At 43.9% G+C, this 24,768-nt stretch overlaps 1 protein-coding gene across 1 annotated transcript; it reads right to left on the bottom strand.

Moving 5' to 3' along the window:
* Positions 1 to 656: 656 nt before the first annotated feature.
* On the bottom strand, positions 657 to 21,056 carry OTUD3 (OTU deubiquitinase 3). The gene is made up of 8 exons (XM_082274134.1): positions 20,784 to 21,056; positions 16,250 to 16,398; positions 14,998 to 15,110; positions 10,375 to 10,497; positions 8,704 to 8,811; positions 6,876 to 6,972; positions 3,999 to 4,174; positions 657 to 940 (listed from the first exon to the last, which is right to left on the bottom strand). Exons 1-8 carry the CDS (start codon positions 20,984 to 20,986, stop codon positions 761 to 763), a joined length of 1,149 nt encoding a protein of 382 aa, XP_082130260.1. The 5' UTR covers positions 20,987 to 21,056; the 3' UTR covers positions 657 to 760.
* Between the last annotated feature and the right edge of the window lie 3,712 nt (positions 21,057 to 24,768).

The raw sequence follows: 24,768 nt of genomic DNA, 5'->3' as shown, positions 1-24,768 counted from the left end.
CACCTACCATTAAAAGTTTGGGGTCACCCAGGCAATGTCATGTCTTGCATGAAAACGCACACTTTTATTCATCAAATGCGTTGCAGAATGAATATATATATAAATAAGAGAGAGTTCGTACTGAATGTGCTTGTTCGTTCTTCCTATAGTTTGCATACACCAAGTCTTTATCTGTATACACATTTTTTCTTTATTTAAAAATAGAATGTTCCAGACATTATCTGACATACAGAAGAACCAACTCTGCTGGTGCATAACCAGTAATCCCAGTACCATATGTTTATGGCCGGCTGACTTGCTGGATTTACAGCGGCCGGGGCAAACATTGCCTCTTACATGCCACAAAGGCAGGAAGAAGGAGAAAAAAAGTGCTACATGCAGAATCCTCGTAATAGGGACAACAAACTCGTTAGGAACGGCTATTGGAAAGTTTCTGATTCTAAAGGGGCGCACCAGACATCAGGCAGCCAGTAGTCACCTGGAAGCACTCCTTCCAGTACACGAATACAGACACGTCTCCAGATTGGGCTTTCAGTGGGGCAGATATGGGATCTCCCAAAATGCACCACAAACAATCCAACTTTAGAAAACAGGGAACAAAAATGGCGGCAGCCACAAGGCACTGTGGGGGGGTTTTCCTTGAGAGAAGCCCTGACGCCAGCAATGAAGGAAGGAGGTGGCACAACCTGAATGTGTCCAGTGTGGAATCATAGGAACCAGTAAGGAAGGGAACCGCAAAGGCTTTAGTAGCCAATAAGTGTCAAATGTTTAGCGAGGCAAAAGCCTTCACAACCGTAACGCTTGCCTGGTCCCCGTCCTCCTCCTGCTGGTTATTGTCTGTATTACTACTCCGCAGTTCTTGCACCCGCTGCCGGTGCCTCTCCTCCTGCCGCTTCTTCTTCTGCAGTCGCTGCTGCTCCTTCCGCTGCTTGTTACTTAACTGCAAAGACAGAGAGGGGGAAAAGTTACAGACAAACAATATTCCTGTACAGATGTCACTGCAGAGTTTGAGGCCCCTTTCACACTTGTTCAACTTGGGACTGCAAAATCACATGACAAGTGGTACCTAGAGTTGCCACCTCATCCCTTTAAAACAGAACACAAATTATTTACACAGGTTCCGAGGCTAATTTAACGCAGAGAAAGCTCCGAGTTTAATTACCACCTTAATCAGCCGCAGAACCTGTGTAATTAATATGTGTTCTGTTTTAAAGGGATGAGGTGGCAACCCTAGTGGTACCCCGTGATTTCCAATGTGTACCGTTCTGATTTCAAAGTACTCCTTGCACTACATTGGTCCGACTTTGATGTGACTTGAGATCCACAGACCTTTAGGATTACACAGGTATTGCTTTAAGTCAGATGTGTGCAATCAGCGCCACCTATAAATATTTACTTTTCTATTTTAATTTTTATTATAACTCCTACACTAAGCGATCAAACAAAATAAATTACATGTAAAACTCTGTTCAGTAGCTGCTGAACACCTATTAGTGATTTCACCACACTAAGGAATAATCAATATATAAACATATGGTGCAGCGCTGCTGAATATTCAATACTGTGAACAAGTCCTCCTAAATCACAAAAGACAAAAATGAGTGAATAAACATAAATGTGTAAATTAAAGTCCTTTTATAAATATTTATTCCACCGCCGTGCTCAAATCTTCATAAACAAATGAATTTGGGGTCTACGTCGCTGGACGATAACGAGCCACATTGCTGCAGTAGCAACAATGTGAGCGGTGGGAAAGAGGTTAATGTATGGTTGCCATATATGATTTGTTTTAGGATAGTGCATTCAAGGTTTCCAGGTGGTCACTTGAGAACTAGGAGTGCCGCATTTTAGTTGGTGTGATTAGATGCGGGTCCATGAGAGTAGTACTTACATGGACTGCACACCCTGAAGAGAGGGGTGGGGGGTCTTACAGTTTCTGAACTGTCAAGGTGACACTTGAATATTTACTATGGTGATATGAACCAATATAAAGGCTGGGGGGGAGTGAGTTACTCTATCCTACTGAAGAAGCCAATCCAATGGCGATACGCGTATAGAAGGGAGGAGTTCAGTCCAGGGCGTCACACAACTGTTGAAAACCGAATGGTGTGGTATGCAGTCTGACGATCGTTTGGTGAATTTATATATGCATTTTTTTTAATCCGTTTTCTTGTAAGTGTATTTTAACTTGTTGCCGGCCGCGCTATAGCCGAAGTACGGCTACAGCGCGGGCTCTAATGCCTCGTACACACGTGCAGATCGTCGGCCGAACGATCGGCCGTCTTTTGTCCCCGGGCTGTCGTGTCTGTTGAAAAGTGCAAAAGACTGCACAAGAATTTTGTCCACCGACTGCAGAAGTGATGTCATGTGATGGTTGACTTTCCCTGTGTTTTTTCTTTTCTGAGCATGCCCAGTCTTGCAAATCTGCTGTCTGTCGGCCGAATTCTGTATTGACTGGCGAACAATCGGCCGTTCTGGTGTCAGCATACAAAAATTTTAATGCTTGCACGACAGATTCTTTTCGGCCGAAACGGCTGTCGGAAGCATCATACTAACAAGCCGAAAATCGGGCGATCGGTCGTCGGCCGAATCTTTTCGGCCGACAATCTGCACGTGTGTACGAGGCATAATTTCCGGGAGGCCGTCTTTATACGGCCTCCCAGTAACAGACTCCCCGCGCGCTCCCGCGAGCGCGCATCTGGGAAAATCTGTGTCGGCCCTGTCCCTTGGACACGGCCAATCACAGATCGTGGTAAATGGCCAATCACAGCAGCCATTTACCACGTGATCGGACCATGCAATAAGAGATGATCTCATATGTAAACATATGAGATCATCTCTCATCGCCAGCTCTCCTTCCTCACACAGAGACTGCAGTGTGAGGAAGAGCAGAGCTGAACAGCGATTAGGGGACACAGACATGTAATCAGGGCACTGATCACCAGTGCCCTGATTACAAAAAAGGTAAATAAAATACAAGTGCCCACCATCAGTGCCTATCAGTGCCTGCTCATCTAGGCACTGACTAGCAGCACTATGGGCACTGAGTGTGGGCACTGATGATGCCGCCCATCAGTGCTACCTCTCAGTGCTCATCAGTGCCACCTATCAGTGCTCATCAGTGCAGCATATTAGTACCTCCTCATTGTGCCACCTCATCAGTGCCCATAAGTGCAGCCCATCAGTGACACCTCATCAGCGCACATCAGTGAAGGAGAAAAAATGTATTTAGTTTCAAAATTTACTCGCAGAAAATAAGAAAAACTTTTCTTTTTTCCAAAATTTTCTGTCTTTTTCTTTTTTTGTAAGAAATAAAAAAACCCCAGAGGTGATTAAATACCACCAAAAGAAAGCTCTATTTGTGTGAAAAAAATGATAAAAATTTCATATGGGTACAGTGTAGCATGACCGCGCAATTGTCATTCAAAACGTGAGAGCGCTGAAAATTGGCCTGGGCAGGAAGGGGGTGAAAGTGCCCGGTAGGCAAGTGGTTAATTGGGGCATCTTAATAAATGATTTAGATGGAGAGCACTATAGAGTTGCCTTTGTGTTCCATGTGGTCGGTGTGAGGAGAATTGTCCCACACGGGGAGTACTAGATCTAAGGAAGGAATTTTACATCCACTTCAGAGTGACTGGCGGGGGTTGTGAAATAAGTCTGTTTATTACCAGGAGTGAGGTGAGCGTTCAATTCAGCTGGTGGTGGTGGCACCAATTAATTTGTTTAATAAGATTTGAGTACGGCGGTGGAATAAATATATTTATAAAGGACTTTTACTTTACATATTGTATGTTTTCACTTAATTTGTCCTTTGTGATTTATGAGGAGTTGTTCACAGTATTGAATATTCAGCAGCGCTGCACCATATGTTTATATATTGCCTCAAGTACAGTCAAAGTCACGGGACTTTCAGAATGCATGAAAGGGGCCTAAATACGGCTGAAGGTCCAGGAGTGTTGTGGTTTTATTACACCACTAGGGGCAGTGTGGTTATGCACCTTTTGGCTGTGGTTGTCTTTGTTCTCATCTGGAACATTCTTCGGATCGGCGGTGTCCCTCGATTGCTCTGGCTTTGGTCCAGTTCTGGTCTTGGATACGGTGCCGTGCTTTTCTGTGTGTTCCGGACCCTCATAGCAGATGCTTCCTTCAGCTATGCATTCTGTGCCGCTGTCTGCTAAGATCAGATAAAAGAAATCAGCTAAAACTGAAGCTCCAGGATCTGGTGCAGCGCTGCATGGTAGCCGATCAGCTTCCAACTTCAGCTTTGTCAATGAAACCTGGAAGCTGAGTGGTTTCTCTGCAGAGCTTCAACAGATTTTGCTCTAAGTTTTAGTAAATCTCCCACAGAGATTATATGAAGACTAAATACTTAATTAACACGAAAAAAAAAAAAAAAAAGCCTTTAGGTTGCAGATGCCACTGCAGGGTTCATTTGTTTGATACTGTCATTGTAGGATAAAATTACAGTATTAAAAAAAAAAAATTAACTAAAAAAAAAATTCTTAGGATAGATAGAGATATATATATATATATATATATATATATATATATATATATATATATATATATATAATATTATATAGCATAAGAATTTTTTTGTTTTTTTTTAGTTAAGATCATTTTTTTTTTTTTTAATACTGTAATTTTATCCTACGACAGTATCAAACAAATGAACCCTGCAGTGGCATCTGCAACCTAAAGGCTTTTTTTTGTGTGTTAATGAAGCATTTAGTTTATATATATATATATATATATAAAAATAAAAGCTATTTCTGTCAAAGAGGTTGTAAAGGCAGAAAAGGTGAATTCTATACATTAGGATAAAAAAAGCCTTGTGTGTGCAGCAGCCTCCAAATACTCACCTGAGCCCCCTCTCTAACTAGCGGTGTCCACGAGTGCCTCAGCCATCCAGGACTCTACCTCCTGATTGGCTGAGACACAGCAGCAGTGCCATTGGCTCCTGCTGCTGTCAATTGGTCAGTTAGCCAATCAGGAAAGAGAGGGGTATGGCTGAAGCGGGACTCTGAGTCTGAATACAGAGGGAGCTGCAACTCGGCTCGGGTGCCCCCATAACAAGCTGCTTGCTGTGGAGGCACTCGACAGGAAGGAGGGGCCAAAGAGAGACCCAAGAAGAGGAGGATTGGGGCTGCCCTGTGCAAAACCATTACAGAGCAGGTAACTATAACTACATGACTCTTTAATCCCTTTAAGGCCTGGTTCACACCTATGCATTTTTTAGTACGTTTTCAGTTTTGCAGAAACCCACTACAGTCCATTTAACATGATTTCCTATGGGTCACGTTCACATCTATGCATTTTACGGAAAAGGCCAGGGACTTTTTTTTCTGGTTTTGGTTCCATAGACTTCAATGTATTGAAAAACGCAAAATGCACCTGGAATATGTAGACTGAAACCTGCATAGGTGTGTACCAGGCCTAAAGTTTTACTAAACCCATAACAGTACAATCACACTGTATTTGCAGTAAAGCATGCTTGTTATACTCACTGACTGTGGAAGCTAAGGGGGTTAACGCTCTGCATTGTGTAAAAAGGCTGTTTGATCCCGTCTTCTCTGATCCTCCCCTTTTACTGTCCCCTATTCATCAGCTGATGGTACAGAGACTTGGGGGGCACGCTGCACATGCTCAGTTTGGTGTGTATTACTAGAGTTTTTTTTTTTGCTTGGGAGGGTGCATGTGCTCAGCACAGGGCCAAGCAGCACTGTTCAAAGAGAGGGTCAGGGGTCATGCAGCCTCATAAGACAAAGAGGAATGGAAATTCCTACAAGCTATAACCAGACACTGATAGAAGTCACAAGACTGCTACATACTGCCAATGAGAAAAGGTATTTAGCAGTTTATATTTACTAAAATGATTGCATTTGCATGTTATGTGGAAAATTAATATATAGTAAATGCAGAGTCCTGGGGAGACCAGATATAGTGAATGCAGAGTCCTGGGGAGAGTAGATATAGTGAATGCAGAGTCCTGGGGAGATTCAGATATAGTGAATGCAGAGTCCTGGGGAGATTCAGATATAGTGAATGCAGAGTCCTGGGGAGATCAGATATAGTGAATGCAGAGTCCTGGGGGGGGCAGATATAGTGAATGCAGAGTCCTGGGGAGATCAGATATAGTGAATGCAGAGTCCTGGGGAGATCAGATATAGTGAATGCAGAGTCCTGGGGAGATCAGATATAGTGAATGCAGAGTCCTGGGGGGGGCAGATATAGTGAATGCAGAGTCCTGGGGAGATCAGATATAGTGAATGCAGAGTCCTGGGGAGACCAGATATAGTGAATGCAGAGTCCTGGGGAGATTCAGATATAGTGAATGCAGAGTCCTGGGGAGATTCAGATATAGTGAATGCAGAGTCCTGGGGAGATCAGATATAGTGAATGCAGAGTCCTGGGGAGATCGGATATAGTGAATGCAGAGTCCTTGGGAGGTCGGATATAGTGAATGTAGAGTCCTGGGGAGACCAGATATAGTGAATGTAGAGTCCTGGGGAGACCAGATATAGTGAATGTAGAGTCCTGGGGAGACCAGATATAGTGAATGTAGAGTCCTGGGGAGAGCAGATCTAGTGAATGCAGAGCCCTGGGGAGAGCAGATATAGTGAATGCAGCTGTCTGCATCTCATTCAGCAACAGCTTCTGAGACAGAACCAATCAAGAAGAGATCCCAGGAAGATGAACTAAGAACTGGATCACATAGTGCTGACTTAGTGAGAACACCTATAACAGTAACTGGGTATAATTAGGAGATTTCCCTTGGAGGAGTCCCACAGAGCAGAGGCTGGATGTGGGAAGAAAAAAAAAAAAATCACAATCACCAAATAAAATGAATAAATTCAGACATGAGAATAATTTACCGATTTGTTTCAGCTCTTCGATCTGCAGGATGATCTGAATCGTAGATTCTACGTCGAAGCTTTCAGCTTCCAGACTCTGCAGAATCAGGCGAACGTCCTGGGCACAGAAAGGTGGAGAATGATTATTAATCATAAAGCAACAGATAAAAACCTAAAAAGCATCAGATTGCCTGTAAGGAAAAACCAAACTGCATATTTTTGCTTATTTCGGGCAGGTGACATTTTTAAATGCCCAGCAGTGTTGCCATTTTGTGCCGCCACTGTAGCCAGTCAGCATTAGTACATCGGGGGGGGGGGGGGGGCACAAAGCACTCTCTTGGATCCCTCCTCCAGCGGTAGGAAGACCTCTGCATCCTCCATGTCACAGGGGTCAGGATGAGGAATTCTTTATCCTGAGGAGGATGGAGGGAAAAAATAAAGGGGAGCCGGAATATACAGGAAAAGGATCAAAAATTGGAGGACTAACCACTTGCCACCCACTCACAGTACTGTTACAGCGAGTGGGCGACTTCTACAAGGGGTAACATTTTCTGGTGGTGAAGTAGTTAACCACTTCCAGCCCAAGCCTTTTCTGGCACTCCTCTCCTACATGTAAAAATCACTTTTTTGCTAGAAACTTACTCAGAACCCCCAAAACATAAGACTCTAGGGAATAAAATGGTGGTCGTTGCAACTTTTTATGTTACACGGTATTTGCGCAACAATTTTTGAAATGCGCTTTTTTTTGGGGGGGGGGGGGGGGGATAAAAACACTACAGTTAGCCTAATTTTTTTTATAAATGTGAAAGATGATGTTACGCCGAGTAAATAGATACCCAACATGTCATACTTTTAAAATGTGCACTCATGGAATGGCGCCAAAGTTCAGTACTTAAAAATCCCCATAGGCGACGCTTTACATTTTTTTTACAGGTTATCTGTTTAGAGTTACAGCGGAGGTCTTGCTCTAGAATTATTGCTCTCCAACGTTCGCAGGGATACCTCACATGTGTGGTTTGAACGTAGTTTACACATGCATTCGCTTCTATGTACTAGCATGCGGGGACGGAGGTGTTTTTTAAATTTTTTTTTTTTAATTTTATTTTGACACTTTCCATTTTATTTTGTAGATCACTTTTATTTCTAGTACAAGGAATGTAAACCTCCCTTGTAATAGTAATAGGGCATGACAGGTCCTCTTTACAGAGAGGTTTGGGGTCTATAAATCCTTAGATCTCTCCTCCCAAGCTGAAAAGCCCAAAATAAAAAAAATAAAATGCATGATCTCGGCCTCCCAGCCGAAAAAACGGCAGTGTTTAGAACAGCCAAAACCAGACGTCACGTCATAACATCGCGCCTGGCCTCCGAAGGTCATAGAGGATGACCGGGAACTATCTGGTCCTCGGCCAGCTCTATGGTAAACTGCTGCTGCTAGCCGATTCATTCTGCGGTTTACCGATAGCATGGGCGAGCCAGTAGAAGCTGTGGAGGGACTGCCCGCTGCCTGTAAAAACAATCAAGAGGCTGAACAGCCGCTATGATTGTTTTTACGGTACAGGGATCGGTGTAGAGGGTATTACGGTGTGAGCATCATTCAGATTTAACCAACTAAAGTCCCAGGATGTCATGAAATCCTTGGGCGGGAAGTGGTTAAAGAATTTCTTTTTAGACTTAATTGAATAATAAACACATTTTGTATCCTCCTATAAGGACAGCAGTGTTTTCATGTTTTTTTAGGCTCATCTAAAAGTTAATTTCCTCCATAAAGCCCAAATTTTGAAAGCTCAGATTACACAGTCAGCTGAATGAGTCTTAACTCTTCCTACGTGAATGCCTATCGCTCCATTACCGCACAGCCAGTGGCGTTGCGCACTTTCTGCACCGCGTCTCCCCGCCGCTCATCTGACGAATTGGATTTTTGCTTCCCTTTCCGATTAGACTCGTCTTTGGACAGCATCTGTAGGAGATGAAATAAAAACAGTCAGATACCTGAACCATACAAGATTATTCTAAGAACAAAAAAACAGGAACCATGAAGTGGAATGTTTAGCCAGCGATAGCCAATCAGGTATCATTGTGTAGTCACTACAAATACTTTACTACTCTTATAGCAAACGCTTCATGGGGCCGTGAATAGCAATCTTCAAGCCCCTTTGGGATTATGCAGTGTTGTGCGTTCCATTAAGTCAGTCTGGTCATTTTAAATGTGCTGGCAGCACATCGTGGGAAGGGTGCGCGGCGCGCGCGCAGGGAAGAGTGCACGGCGCGCGCGGGGAAGGGTGCATGGCGTGCCCAAGTGACAGGCGCGCGCCTGCAGGGAAGGGTGCACGGCACGCCCAGTGACAGGCGCGCGCGTGTAGGGAAGGGTGCACGGCACGCCCAGGGAAGGGTGCACGGCACGCCCAGTGACAGGCGCCCAGCAAAGGGTGTCCGGTGGCAGGCAAGGGTGTCCGTTGACAAGTGTGCAACGTGGTATACTTACCCGCTCTGTGTAATGGTTTCAAACAGAGTGGCCCGGATCCCCCCCTTCTCGGGTCCCTCTTCTGTGCTCCTTGCCCCTCCCCTCCTGTTGAGTGCCCCAACAGCAAGCAGCTTGCTATGGGAGCACCCTACCTGAGTTACAGCTTCTTGTGTCCATTCAGACACTAAGCCATGACCTGGCCCCGCCCTCTCTCTCTGCTGATTGGCTGACTTTGACAGCAGTGGGAGTCCAGGGCAGCTGAGACCCTCCGGCAACATTGCTGGATAAAGATGGGATCAGGTAAGTACTGGGGGGGGGGGGGGGGGTTGCTGCACACAGGTTTTTTTTTTTATCTTAATACATAGAATGCACCTTCTGCCTTTACAATCCCTCTAAGGAGAATCGCACTCTGTGTCCCATTTACTATTATTGAAAGTAAAAGAAAATCCCAATTGTAGGTTGTCCCCAGAAAAGTAATGGGGGGGGGTCTTCCAATAGGGACACTAGTTCTGGTGATCTGGGGGGGTCCCCAAGGAAATCCCTTAATATGCAGAGATTTCCTCTCACTACTTGTTTGGCTATGGGACAGGAAGTGAAGGGAAATCTCTGCAATCGGACATGGTGAAAAAAAAAAAAAATCTTACTCAATCCATATTGAAAAAAAGACGTTTTGCCTGTAGTTCTAATTTAAAGCCTAACTAGATTTATTTTTTGGATAGAGTGGGGAAAAGTACAGGCAGACTTTGCAAAAGCCCTCTCCACCCCCAAGAAAAAAATAAAAAAAATAAACCTTGGTTCCCCCTGCTTCTGATGTCACTAGGAAAATGGAGTCCCCAAAATCCCAGTAGAATGCCAAAGCACACTTCAGGATTTCCTATCCTTGTGACCCCCGTACAAAACATAGGGGAGCAGTTGTCACCAGGACAGGAAGCCACGGACTGCTTTTCACCTTTTAACGTTTTGATGTTTATTTCAGTCATTTTGATACATTGGTAACTAAAACCATTCACAGAGAGTGTGGGAGAGCCACGAGATTCCCCATCGGCGGTGTGCCTTCACCTCTGTCTGCAGGTTGGCCGGCGTTTCAGCGTTGTCGTTGATGCGGCGTACGCTGTCGTAGTGCTCCCCGTAGCGGTAGGCGATGTGCAGCTCCCGGGCGCTGCTCTTATCTGATCCTCGGATCTGCAATGAGAGACACGGACAGAAATGAGTGCCAGGAACAAGACCCCTCCCCCTAATCTCTGCAAATGTTTGTCTTGGTGGAACAGCAAACAGAGTGAAAAGATTTCTAAAGACGGATCAGAGATACAAATCCTATCTCATGTACTACACACGGGGCAATCCCATCTTCTGTACTACACACAGTGTGTGTGTGTGTGTGTGTGTGTGTGTGTGTGTGTGTGTGTGTGTGTGTATGTATATATGTATGTATATTATATATGTGTGTGTATACAGTGCCTTGCGAAAGTATTCGCCCCCCTTGAACTTTGCGACCTTTTGCCACATTTCAGGCTTCAAACAAAGATCTAAAACTGTAATTTTTTGTGAAGAATCAACAAGTGGGACACAATCATGAAGTGGAATGAAATTTATTGGATATTTCAAACTTTAACAAATAAAAAAACTGAAAAATTGGGCGTGCAAAATTATTCAGCCCCCTTAAGTTAATACTTTGTAGCGCCACCTTTTGCTGCGATTACAGCTGTAAGTCGCTTGGGGTATGTCTCTATCAGTTTTGCACATCGAGAGACTGAAATTTTTGCCCATTCCTCCTTGCAAAACAGCTCGAGCTCAGTGAGGTTGGATGGAGAGCGTTTGTGAACAGCAGTTTTCAGTTCTTTCCACAGATTCTCGATTGGATTCAGGTCTGGACTTTGACTTGGCCATTCTAACACCTGGATATGTTTATTTGTGAACCATTCCATTGTAGATTTTGCTTTATGTTTTGGATCATTGTCTTGTTGGAAGACAAATCTCCGTCCCAGTCTCAGGTCTTTTGCAGACTCCATCAGGTTTTCTTCCAGAATGGTCCTGTATTTGGCTCCATCCATCTTCCCATCAATTTTAACCATCTTCCCTGTCCCTGCTGAAGAAAATCAGGCCCAAACCATGATGCTGCCACCACCATGTTTGACAGTGGGGATGGTGTGTTCAGGGTGATGAGCTGTGTTGCTTTTACGCCAAACCTAAAGTTTTACATTGTTGCCAAAAAGTTTGATTTTGGTTTCATCTGAGCAGAGAATCTTCTTCCACATGTTTGGTGTCTCCCAGGTGGCTTGTGGCAAACTTTAAACAACACTTTTTATGGATATCTTTAAGAAATGGCTTTCTTCTTTCCACTCTTCCATAAAGGGCAGATTTGTGCAGTATACGACTGATTGTTGTCCTATGGACAGAGTCTCCCACCTCAGCTGTAGATCTCTGCAGTTCATCCAGAGTGATCATGGGCCTCTTGGCTGCATCTCTGATCAGTCTTCTCCTTGTATGAGCTGAAAGTTTAGAGGGACGGCCAGGTCTTCGTAGATTTGCAGTGGTCTGAGACTCCTTCTATTTCAATATTATCGCTTGCACAGTGCTCCTTGGGATGTTTAAAGCTTGGGAAATCTTTTTGTATCCAAATCCAGCTTTAAACTTCTCCACAACAGTATCTCGGACCTGCCTGGTGTGTTCCTTGTTCTTCATGATGCTCTCTGCGCTTTAAACGGACCTCTGAGACTATCACAGTGCAGGTGCATTTATACGGAGACTTGATTACACACAGGTGGATTCTATTTATCATCATTAGTCATTTAGGTCAACATTGGATCATTCAGAGATCCTCACTGAACTTCTGGAGAGAGTTTGCTGCACTGAAAGTAAAGGGGCTGAATAATTTTGCAAGCCCAATTTTTCAGTTTTTTTATTTGTTAAAGTTTGAAATATCCAATAAATTTCGTTCCACTTCATGATTGTGTCCCACTTGTTGTTGATTCTTCACAAAAAATTACAGTTTTATATCTTTATGTTTGAAGCCTGAAATGTGGCAAAAGGTCGCAAAGTTCAAGGGGGCCGAATACTTTCGCAAGGCACTGTGTATGTATGTATGTATGTATGTATGTATGTATGTGTATGTGTGTATATATATATATTAGGCTTGTGACGGTATCAGATTTTCATGCTGCGATTAATTGATTAAGGTTTTGCCACGGTATACGGTATTATCACGGTATTCTATTATTAAATTTAAATTATTAAATTTCCACCTCACTTCAATTTCATTGCTGAATTTAGGGGCTTTGGTTCACTTATGCACATTATTATATAGTCAGTCAGTACAGACTCTGTGAACCAGGCCTAAAATAGGTCATCAAGCAGTGTCTGGCCTAACTGGTGATAACTGGTTCTGGCGCTCGGCTCCGATCCGATGGCCTGGTCATTAAGAGGGCAAATCCTTGTGGTCAAGAAGTGGTTAAACCTGAAGGAGGTGTTGTTTATAAATTACTTTACTATTGCTTTAGGCCTGGTTCACATGTATGCGGGTTGGTGGTTCACATTTGCACAGGCATAGCAGCCCATTGATTTGAATGGGCTGCTATGCCCTCATTTTCCGCAGAAAAAAGGTGCATGCAGCATTTTTTTAAAATTCAGTGGCCTTGAAATCCATCCTGCTTTTGCACCATGCGACTAACCTGCAGTTCCTGCTCTGGCAAGCTTTCTGCATTTTTTGTATACGTGGGCACGGCATTTAAAAATAAACAGTTTGCGTGTGCAGCAACGGCAGGTAAGTCGCATGGTGCAAAAGAAGGATGGATTTCATGGCCACTGCATTTTTTTAAATTCTGCATGCACCTTTTTTCAGCTGAAAACGCAGGCATAGCAGCTCAAGCCCATTCACATCAATGGGCTGCTATGCCTGTGCAAATGTGGGCCCCCAACCCGCATACATGTGAACCAGGCCTAAAGCAATAGTAAAGTCATTAATTGGTTAAACCTGCAGGAGGACCGGTGTTTTTATCTATTAATGACTTTACTATTGCTTTAGGCCTGGTTCACATGTATGCGGGTTGGGGGCCCACATTTGCACAGGCATAGCAGCCCATTGATGTGAATGGGCTTGAGCTGCTATGCCTGCGTTTTCAGCTGAAAAAAGGTGCATGCAGAATTTAAAAAAATGCAGTGGCCATGAAATCCATCCTTCTTTTGCACCATGCGACTTACCTGCCGTTGCTGCACACGCAAACTGTTTATTTTTAAATGCCGTGCCCACGTATACAAAAAATGCAGAAAGCTTGCCAGAGCAGGAACTGCAGGTTAGTCGCATGGTGCAAAAGCAGGATGGATTTCAAGGCCACTGAATTTAAAAAAAATGCTGCATGCACCTTTTTTCTGCGGAAAATGAGGGCATAGCAGCCCATTCAAATCAATGGGCTGCTATGCCTGTGCAAATGTGGGCCGCCAACCCGCATACATGTGAACCACCAACCCGCATACATGTGAACCACCAACCCGCATACATGTGAACCAGGCCTAAAGCAATAGTAAAGTCATTAATAGATAAAAACACCGGTCCTCCTGCAGGTTTAACCACTTCTGGATCGCAAGGATTTGCCCCTTTAAAGACCAGGCCATCGGATCAGAGCGCCAGGACCAGTCATCACCAGGTAGGCCAGACACTGCTTGATGGCTATATAATAATGTAATGTGGGCTGCTAGGCGTGTGTGTGTGTATATATATATTTATTAGAGCTGCACGATTCTGGCCAAAATGAGAATCACGATTTTTTAGCTTGGAATAAAGATCACGATTCTCTCACGATTCTCTGTGTAACAAAAAAAAAAAAAATTGGGATAACTTTACTGTTACGTTTTTTTTTTTTTTTTTATTCATTAAAGTCTAATCATTGCGTTTGAAAGACTGCTGCGCAAATACAGTGTGACATAAAATATTACAACAATCGCCATTTTATTCTGTAGGGTCTCTGCTAAAAAAATATATAAAATGTTTGGGGGTTCTAAGTACTTTTCTAGCAAAAAAAAAACTGATTTTAACTTGCAAACAGCAAGTGTCAGAAAAAGATCCAGTCTTTAAGAGGTTAAACTTCCTTTCTCCCTGGCAGAGGGAAGGAAAAGATACAATGTAATCATTTTTGTTTATAGTTAGGAGACTTAATGCTGAAAGGTGTTAGCTGAGTGAGTGAATGAGTCATCCAGCTCACTGAAATGTATCAATTCACAAGTCAGGCAGACTTGACAGAGAAACTCGGTATTTTAAAAATGCCACAATAACAATACCGTGGCTATGCAATACCGCGATATATCGAATTACCGAAAACCGGCATATGTCTAATATATATATATATATATATATATATATATATATATATATATATATATATTAGTGTGTTTGGGAGTTCCAAGTAGAAAAAAATACTGATTGTAAAAAAAAAAAAAAAAAAAAAAAGACCCGGAGCCGAAGTGCTTAAACTTCAGCTTTAGACCCCCATGCTTTCCCCTCCCACAGATAAGAGTGCGGATGGATGGGACAAGTGGGGGTTATTCATTTCTTTTTACAGGAGATGGACATAAAACAGAGAGAAGTGCTGGTGATGCGCACACGGCTCTCTGTCACTGTGTACAATCCAGAGTGTAAAATGAAACAAAAAGATACAAAATCCGTTTCCAGAACCGTCTCTGAATTCTTACCTGCCACAGCGGGTTGTTGAGTTGGTGAATGACGACATTCACTTGGTTATTGCGAGAGAAGGCCACGATGGCGTCATTACCAGCGAACGTCCCGGGCTGCGCTAAATTCTCCACTAGAAGAAAGACGATAAAATGCTGAGCTCAGGAGGGTCGGGATCCCCAAATTAAAATCTGTGTACAGATAAGAGCTGCAGATCTTACAGAGTTTTATATCTGCTGGTTAAGCGCCCCCCCCCCCACTGACCAGCCGCTGTAATTATACGGTGGCAGGTTCCCGTAAATTGCCATACCTGTAAGGTGGTTCACGGGAGCGATCCTGGGGGTGCACCCACTCACCAGCAGGGAAGCCGATCCACGGGGCCGGAGGCCGCGATTGAGGCCGGGCACCCACGAACGCTCCCCGTGAAGAGAGAACCACTGTTGGCTGTTGTAAACCCAGCAGACTGTTCTCTCAGCTATCAACACAGAGCCCCTGTGATCCTCCTTTTTAGGAACAAAGGTCTGTGTTGCTTTCAGGCCCATCCCCAGAAAACACCCCCTGGGCTCACATTTAACCCTTTGATCGCCCCTGAGTTGACCCCTTCCCTGCCAGTGTCATTACTCGCGTTCACAAACTATGGGATAAACTTTTAAATATATTTTTTTTTTTTTATTTTTAGTAATGGCGGCAATCAGCAATTTTTAGCAAGACATTGCGGCGGACAGATCGGACCCCCAACTGACATTTTTGACACTTTTTGGGGACCAGTGACATTACTACAGTAATCAGTGCTAAAAAAATATGCACTGTTACTGTATAAATGGCACTGGTAGTGAAGGTGTTAATACTGGGGGTGATCAAGGGGGGTAAATGTAATCCTAAATGTGCTTACTAACTGTGGGGGGGTCTGTGACAGGCACACAGATCGGAGATTCGGAGAGATCTCACTGTCTGTCTGACAGGAGAGCCGCCTGCTTTGTTTACATAGGCAGGTGGCTCTCCTGTCAGGTTCTCCGAAGATCGCGGGAGGCCGGTGGCGATTGAACCTGCTCATCCCGCTATGTCTAATCGCAGTGGGAGCGTGGCTCCAACCGCACACACATAATCGTGTACACATACGTGATCATGCGTGATCACAGTAAATCTGCGTGGGGCAGTCGGCAAGTGGTTAAATATTATATTTAATATTTATATTCGTTCTGTCTATTGTACATTTTTATTGTGTATCGGATTATCAGGCCAATAGGTGGGTCTGGACACCGACACTCTTACCGTGTTTGTCGAAGGGGACGTCATCTTCCACGAAGGGTTCGAAGTCGTTGCGGTGACGGATCATGTAGTCTGCGGTCTCCTGCCGATGTTTGAGATGGTTCCGCGAGTGGCCCTCCAGCTGGTCCCCAAGGGCCCGGAACAGACAGTTCCTGATAAAAGACATGAATTTCTAATAGTTATAAATATGCAGCTTAAACCCCTCCAATACCCGGGCTCCTCTCCCTCCAGGCCACCTTTTCAGCGCTCTCACACTGTGAATGACAATTGTGCCGTCATGCAACGCTGTACCCATATAAAACATTTTTTTTTTTTTGTCATAAAAATAGAGCTTTATTTTGGTGCCATCTAACCACTTTATGACCGCCCACTGCGGCAGGCAGCCGCTCCTGCGCAAACTGCCGTAGATATACGTCAGTTGCGCACAGGGAGCGAGTGTGCCTCGCCATCCCCATTCTTTAGTGGGGAAGCCGATGTACGGGGCAGGCGGCTCCGATTGGCATCTGACACCCACGATCGCTCCCCGCTGAGAGAGAAGGACGGTCGGATGTTGTAAACACAGCCGACCGTTCCTCTCCCTGGAATGATCACAGAGCGCCTGTGATCCTTCTACATAGGATCACAAGTCTCTATGGTAATTTCAGAAGCCACGCCCCCCACAGTTAGTATCACTCCCCTAGGCTCACATTTAACCCTTTGTTTACCCACAGTGTTAACCCCTTCCCTGCCAGTGTCATTAGTACAGTAAGTGCATATTTTTAGCACTGATTACTGTAGTAACGTCACTGGTCCCCCCAAAAGTGTCAAAAATGTCAGTTAGGGGTCCGATCTGTCCGCTACAATGTCGCAGTCCTGCAAAAAAAAAAAAAATGACATTTTTCCTGTAGTTAGTAGACGCAATAACTTTTGCGCAAACCAATGAAAATACACTTATTGTGATTTTTTTTTTTTTTTTTTACCAAAAAATATGTAGCAAATTTTGATTTTTTTATTTATTTTTTTTAAACGTTATCTAGCAGAATGTGAAAAATAGTTTGTTTTTTTTTTCAGAATTTTTTTTTTTTTTTTTTTTGCACGCAAAAAAAAAAAAAAAAAAAATTGCAGAGGTGATCAAACACCACCATAAGAAAGCTCTATTTGTGGGAAAAAAAGGATTTCCATTTTATTAGGGTACAGCGTCGCACGACCACGCAATTGTCAGTTAAAGTAACGCATTGCCAAATCGCAAAATATGGCCTGGTTATTAAGGGGGGCAAATCCTTCCGGTCCAGAACTGGTTAATCACCACTGGGGTTTTTATTTTTTGCTAAATAAATGAAAAAAAGAACAAATTTTGAAAAAAAAAAAAAAAAAAGTGGTTTTCTCTGTTATAAAGTTTTGCAAATAAAAAAAATATTTATTAATAAATTTAGGCCAAAATGTATTCTGCTTCATTGCTTTGGTGAAAAGAACACAAATCAGTGTATATTATTTAGTGTGTAGGAAAGATATATAGCGTTCACACACTATGGGAGATTATATATATATATTCATATATGGTTTTGGGCCTCAAGAAATGAGATTGGCCGTCAGTACATCAGGACTGATCAATTTTTAGATATATAGTCAGGTACATCAATATTGGGACATCGACAATTCTAATCTTTTTGGCTCTATACATCTCCACAATGGATTTGAAATGAAACATACAAGATGTGCTTTAACTGCAGACTTTCAGCTTTAATTTGAGGGTATTTACATCCAAATCAGGTGAAAGGTGTAGGAATTACAACAGTTTGTATATGTGCCTCCCACTTTTTAAGGGACCAAAAGTAATGGGACAATTGGCTGCTCAGCTGTTCCATGGCCAGGTGTGTGTTATTCCCTCATTATCCCATTTACAAGGAGCAGATAAAAGGTCCAGAGTTCATTTCAAGTGTGCTATTTGCATTTGGAATCTGTTGCTGTCAACTCTCAATATGAGATCCAAAGAGCTGTCACTATCAGTGAAGCCATCATTAGGCTGAAAAAAACAAAACAAACCCATCAGAGAGATAGCAAAAACATTAGGTGTGGTCAAATCAACTGTTTGGAACATCCTTAAAAAGAAAGAACGCACCGGTGAGCTCAGCAACACCAAAAGACCTGGAAGACCACGGAAAACAACTGTGGGGGATGACCGAAGAATTCTTTCCCTGGTGAAGAAAACACCCTTCACAACAGTTGGCCAGATCAAGATCACTCTCCAGGAGGTAGGTGTATGTGTGCCAGATCAAGATCACTCTCCAGGAGGTAGGTGTATGTGTGTCAGATCAGGATCACTCTCCAGGAGGTAGGTGTATGTGTGTCAGATCAAGAACATTCTCCAGGAGGTAGGTGTATGTGTGTCAGATCAAGATCACTCTCCAGGAGGTAGGTGTATGTGTGTCAGATCAGGAACACTCTCCAGGAGGTAGGTGTATGTGTGTCAAAGTCAACAATCAAGAGAAGACTTCACCAGAGTGAATACAGAGGGTTCACCACAAGATGTAAACCATTGGTGAGCCTCAAAAACAGGAAGGCCAGATTAGAGTTTGCCAAACAACATCTAAAAAAGCCTTCACAGTTCTGGAACATTCTATGGACAGAGGAGACCAAGATCAGCTTGTAGCAGAGTGATGGGAAGAGAAGAATATGGAGAAGGAAAGGAATTGCTCATGATCCAAAGCATACCACCTCATCAGTGAAGCATGGTGGTGGTAGTGTCATGGTGTGGGCATGTATGGCTGCCAATGGAACCGGTTCTCTTGTATTTATTGATGATGTGACTGCTGACAAAAGCAGCAGGATGAATTCTGAAGTGTTTCGGGAATATTATCTGCTGATATTCAGCCAAATGCTTCAGAACTCATTGGACGGCGCTTCACAGTGCAGATGGACAATGACCCGAAGCATACTGCGAAAGCAACCAAAGAGTTTTTTAAGGGAAAGAAGTGAAATGTTATGCAATGGCCAAGTCAATCACCGGACCTGAATCTGATTGAGCATGCATTTCACTTGCTGAAGACAAAACTGAAGGGAAAATGCCCCAAGAACAAGCAGGAACTGAAGACAGTTGCAGTAGAGGCCTGGCAGAGAATCACCAGGGATGAAACCCAGCGTCTGGTGATGTCTATGCCTTCCAGACTTCAGGCTGTAATTCACTGAAAAGGATTTGCAACCAAGTATTAAAAAGTGAAAGTTTGATTTATGATTGTTAATCTGTCCCATTACTTTTGGTCCCTTAAAAAGTGGGAGGCACATATACAAAGTGTTATAATCCCTACACCGTTCACCTGATTTGGATGTAAATTCCCTCGAATTAAAGCTGGAAGTCTGCAGTTAAAGCACATCTTGTTTGTTTCATTTCAAATCCATTGTGGTGGTGTATAGCAATGGTCCTCAACTCCGGTCCTCGGGCACACTAACAGGCCAGGTTTGCAAGAGAACTGAAATACATCCCAGGTGATCTGATTTGCTGCTCAGTGATTGCAGTATTCTAGTCTGCATCTCCCCAAGGTAATCTTAAAATCTGGCCTGTTAGTGTGCCCTGAGGACCACTGGTGTGTAGAGCCAAAAATATTAGAAGTGTGTCGATGTCCCAATATTGATGTACCTGACTGTATATCTAAAAATTGATCAGTCCTGATGTACTGACGGCCGATCTCATTTCTTGAGGCCCAAAACCATCAATACAGTACAAATACCCCCCAAAATTACCCCTTTATTTTTGAAAACTAGACAGCGTCAATTCATGTAAATCTAATCCTGTAATGAATACCCTGTTTCAGGCACTTCCTGTTATAGAGTGACAACACTCTGTCCTGTCTCCCAATTGTGCTCCAGCGTTGTCACCTTGTCACGAGTGGCTACAAAGAGACTGAAGGAGATCAGCAGCACGGAAATTCATATTTTACACAAAATGTTGCCCATAATACGCCGCAAACAGGGCCAGATTTAGTTTGTGATGTCCTTTGAAGAGTGATCCCAAAGCTCTAATTTGTGGGGGGGGGGGGGGCTGGGAGATCAATTTTATTTGGGTACAGCGTCCCACGAATGCGCAATTGTCAGTTAAATGTAACGCATTTTGTTTATAGCGCAAAAAATAAAAATCGCAGAGTTGATCAAATACCACCAAAAGAAAGCTCTGTTTGGGGGGAAAATAAGGACATCAATTTTATTTAGGTACAGCGTCACACGACCGCGCAATTGTCCGTTAAAGTCATGCAGTGCCAAATGGCAAAATAGGGCCTGGTCTTTGAACAGCCAAATCCTCCGGGGCTTAAGTGGTTAAAGGGGGTAAATCTGCCAGAGCTGAAGTGGTTAAACCAGGCGGTGAGGATGGAACGTATTTTCTCCCTGTGTATAATCTCAGTTTACTTGGAAGTCCTATATATTCAATGGGTGTACCAAGATGGCCGTCTATTACGGTCTGATGCCGCTGGAGCTCTCATGGGAGCACCAAGATGGCGGCTCAGAGTAGAAAAGCTGGGTGTAGGAAGATGGCGGAGCTAGCTCCACTCACACCCGGTGTACTGACCCGTCCCCCGGCACTTCTCTCATCCGGAGCCCCAGGACTTGCAGCTGGTTCGTGAAGCTGACGAACTCCTCGGCGTCCTCCGCCTCTCCGGCCCGGTTCTTCCGCTCCTTCGCCATAGCCCGCCGGGCGGCCCGCTCGTCTCTCTTCCTCTCCACCTCCCCCTTCTTCCCCGGCCGGGGCCGAACGCTCTGCTTCCTGGACATGTTGGGGAGCCCCCACCGAGCCGGGGAACCCGAGCTACAGAGAAGGAGAGAGAACCACTTCCGGTATTTTCTGACAGAACTGCCAGACACGCCCACTTCACCATAGAGATGAGGAGAAGACTTCCGGTATTCTCTGACAGAACTGCTAGCAACGCCCACTTCACCATAAAAAGGAGTCAGATTTGGTAACGTAGTCCTGTCAGAATACCGCTGTTCTATCCAAATAGCGCTACCGATCAGATTCTGCAACCGGAAGTGACGTTAGGACCAAAACCACCTTACTGCGCATGCGCTCTGCGTTCCAACATGGCCGCTATGCGTTCCAATAGCTTTCCTAATGTGACAGAACACAAAGCATCTGCTCCCCCCCCCCCCCATGCAAGTCTTGAATTTTACATTTATTTTAGCAATAAACTCCTCTTATAGACTGAATCACAGTGTTACATTTCTAATATTTTTGTAATATTGTAAAAATAGTGAGAAACCTGCAGGTAGAAGGTGGCGGCGGCCATCTTGGTACACCCCGCACTGCTCAGCGACAAACTGATTATATAGTGAAATAGACAAAGTGACTCGGTAGTGGTAAAAATGGTCTATTTCTGTATATAAGGAGAGTTTACTGCTAAAATAAATGTAGAATTCAAGACTTGGCTGGGTGTAAGAAGATGTCCCCCGCTGCTTCGTATTCTGTCACATTAGGAAACCTACTGGAAGGCATAGCGGCCATGTTGGAGCGCATGCGCAGTAAGTTGTTCATGTCCAATCGTCCCTTCTGGTTGCACAATCTGATAGGTAGCGGTATTCTGATAGAACGGCCAGCCACGCCCACTTCACCTTAAAAAGGAGTCAGATTAGGTAACGGAGGTGACGTTGCGTCACCTGAATACTTACTGCACATGCGTAGCAGGTTTGCTAATGTGACAGAACACCGGTGTTCTATCAGGATACCGCTACCTGTCAGATTCTGCAACCGGAAGTGACGTTCGGAAGCGAACAACTTACTGCGCATGCACCATGCGTTCCAACATGGCCGCTATGCGTTCCAATAGGTTTCCTAATGTGACAGAACAGGAAGCAGCGGCAGACATCTTCTTACACCTACGCAAGTCTTGAATTTTACATTAATTTTAGCAGTAAACTCACCGTATATACTGAAATAGACTATTCCACCGCGACCGAGTCACATAGTCTATTTCACTTTGTAATCAGTTTGCCGCTGAGCAGTGCAGGGTGTACCAAGATGGCCGCCGCCACCTTCTACCTGCAGGTTTCTCACTATATTTACTATATTACAATAATAATAGAAATCTAATACTGTTATTCAGTATATAAGGTGAGTTTACTGCTGAAATAAATGTAAAATTCAAGACTTGCGTGGGTGTAGGAAGATGTCCACCGCTGCTTCCTGTTCTGTCACATTAGGAAACCTATTGGAACGCATAGCGGCCATGTTGGAACGCATGGCGCAATGCGCAGTAAGTTGTTCTCGTCCGAACGTCACTTCTGGTGTTCTATCAGAATAGCGCTACCTATCAGATTCTGCACCCGGAAGTGACATTGGTTACTGCACATACACCATGCGTTCCAACATGGCTGCTATGCGTTCCAATAGGTTTTCTAATGTGATTTTTGGCAGTAAACTCACCTTATATACTGAAATAGACGATTTCACCGCAACCGAGTCACACAGTCTATTTCATTATATAATCAGTTTGTCGCTGAGCAGTGCGGGGTGTACCAAGATGGCCGCCGCCTTCTACCTGCAAGTTTCTCACTATATATACTTGTGACAGGAGTCACTTTGGGCATGGGGGTTGTGGACCCCAAATTCTTTTAAAGAGGTTGGGAGGCACCATGTCCAGCCTTGTGTGGCATTCTTATGTTTAAGTCACCCTGCATCTTTTATGGATGCAGGGTGACCGGTAGGGTGGTGTACACTGAGAATATGTTTTGGACTACTTCAAATGGGACAGTATATGCATTACCAATATCTCTCAGGAAATATGGAGATCTATCTTATTCCTATACACTGTAAGGCACAGGAAGTGCAACTCCTAATTTGGGCGTCCAAGAACTATGAGAGACACCATGTCTGTTAATCAATGTGTATTAGCTGCAGAGAGAGGGGGGATTGTTTCCAGCAGCCCCTCCTAAAGAATGTCTACTGATTAACTAAGTGCTTTTGTCTAAAATAGGACAGTATGGTAATTGGGTCTGAGACTATTGCTAAGTATGTTAATGAGCTCACCTGGCTGTCTACTATGGGATATAAGTACACAGTCATTGTTCATGTGGTATTCTCAGAGTATATATAAATGCTGTGTTTCTTTCAATAAAGGGTAGAAGAGAGTTATTCTCACTTGATCTCCATACAGAGCCTTGTCTCATACTTGGGGGAGGGGGGAACTATTTGTATGGGCTTCATGTATGGCGGATTGGAGTGGTCGATAGCTGTCCTGGTGTTCGGGAGCGGATTATCCTAGACGACTGTAACCCCTTTCATACTTTGGGGTGTCGTTGCAATACTATTTTACAATAATAATAGAAATGTAATTCTTTGAATCAGTATATAAGGAGAGTTTACTGCTAAAATAAATGTAAAATTCAAAACTTGCGTGGGTGTAAGAAGATGTCCGTCGCTGCTTCCTGTTCTGTCACATTAGGAAAGCTATTGAAACGCATAGCGGCCATGTTGGAACGCATGGCGCATGCGCAGTAAGTTGTTCTCTCATGCGCAGCTTCCTGTTCTGTCACATTAGGAAAGCTATGGGAATGCATAGCGGCCATGTTTGAACGCATGGCTCATGCGCACTTATTTGTTTTTGTCTGAACGTCGCTTCCGGTTGCAGAATCTGATAGGTAGCGCTATTCTGGTAGAACACCATATTTGCCAGCCACGCCCACTTCACCATAAAATGGACTCAGACTAGGTAACGGTGTCCTGTCGGAATAGCGCTACCCATCAAAAAAATGTAATGGAAGTGACGTTCTGAGCAAAGATTGCTTACTGCGCGTGCGTTCCAACATGGCCGCTATGCCTTCCAATAGCTTTCCTAATGTGACAGAACACAAAGCAGCGGCGGACATCTTCTTACACCAACGCAAGTTTTGAATTTTACGTTTATTTTAGCAGTAAACTCACCTTATAGACTGAATAACAGAATTACATTTCTATTTTTACTGTAATATAGTAAGTATAGTGAGAAACCTGCAGGTAGAAGGTGGCGGCGGCCATCTTGGTACACTCTGCACTGCTCAGCAACAAACTGATTATATAGTGAAATAGACTATGTGACTCGGTCGCGGTGAAATAGACAAAGTGACTCGGTTACGGTGGAATAGTCTATTTCAGTATATAAGGTGAGTTTACTGCTAAAATAAATGTAAAATTCAAACGTTTTCATGTTCTGTCACATTAGGAAAACCTATTGAAACGCATAGCGGCCATGTTGGAATGCATGGCGCATGTGCAGTAAATTATTCTGTTCGCAACGTCACTTCTGTTGCATTTTCTTTATGGGTAGCGGTGTTCTGATAGAACAACGGAAGTGAAGTTCCGTCACCTGAATACTTACTGCGCATGCGTAGCAGGTTTTCTAATCTGACAGAACACCTGCAGTCAGAAGGCGCCAGCGGCCATCTTGCTACACCCAGCTACGTGTTGAATTTTACAGTCATTTTAGCAATAAACTGAGCAGACATATATAAATCTAGTATATTGGCATCCGTGATGCTGTTTTTTGAATGTTGGATTTTGAAAGAAGCTGGACGCCAGCAGTAGG

This window comes from Pelophylax lessonae, assembly GCF_965119305.1.
Source record: "Pelophylax lessonae genome assembly, chromosome: 12".
NCBI lineage: Eukaryota > Metazoa > Chordata > Amphibia > Anura > Ranidae > Pelophylax > Pelophylax lessonae.
The sequence above is the reverse complement of the archived record's forward strand: the minus strand, read 5'-3'. Positions and strand labels throughout refer to the sequence as shown.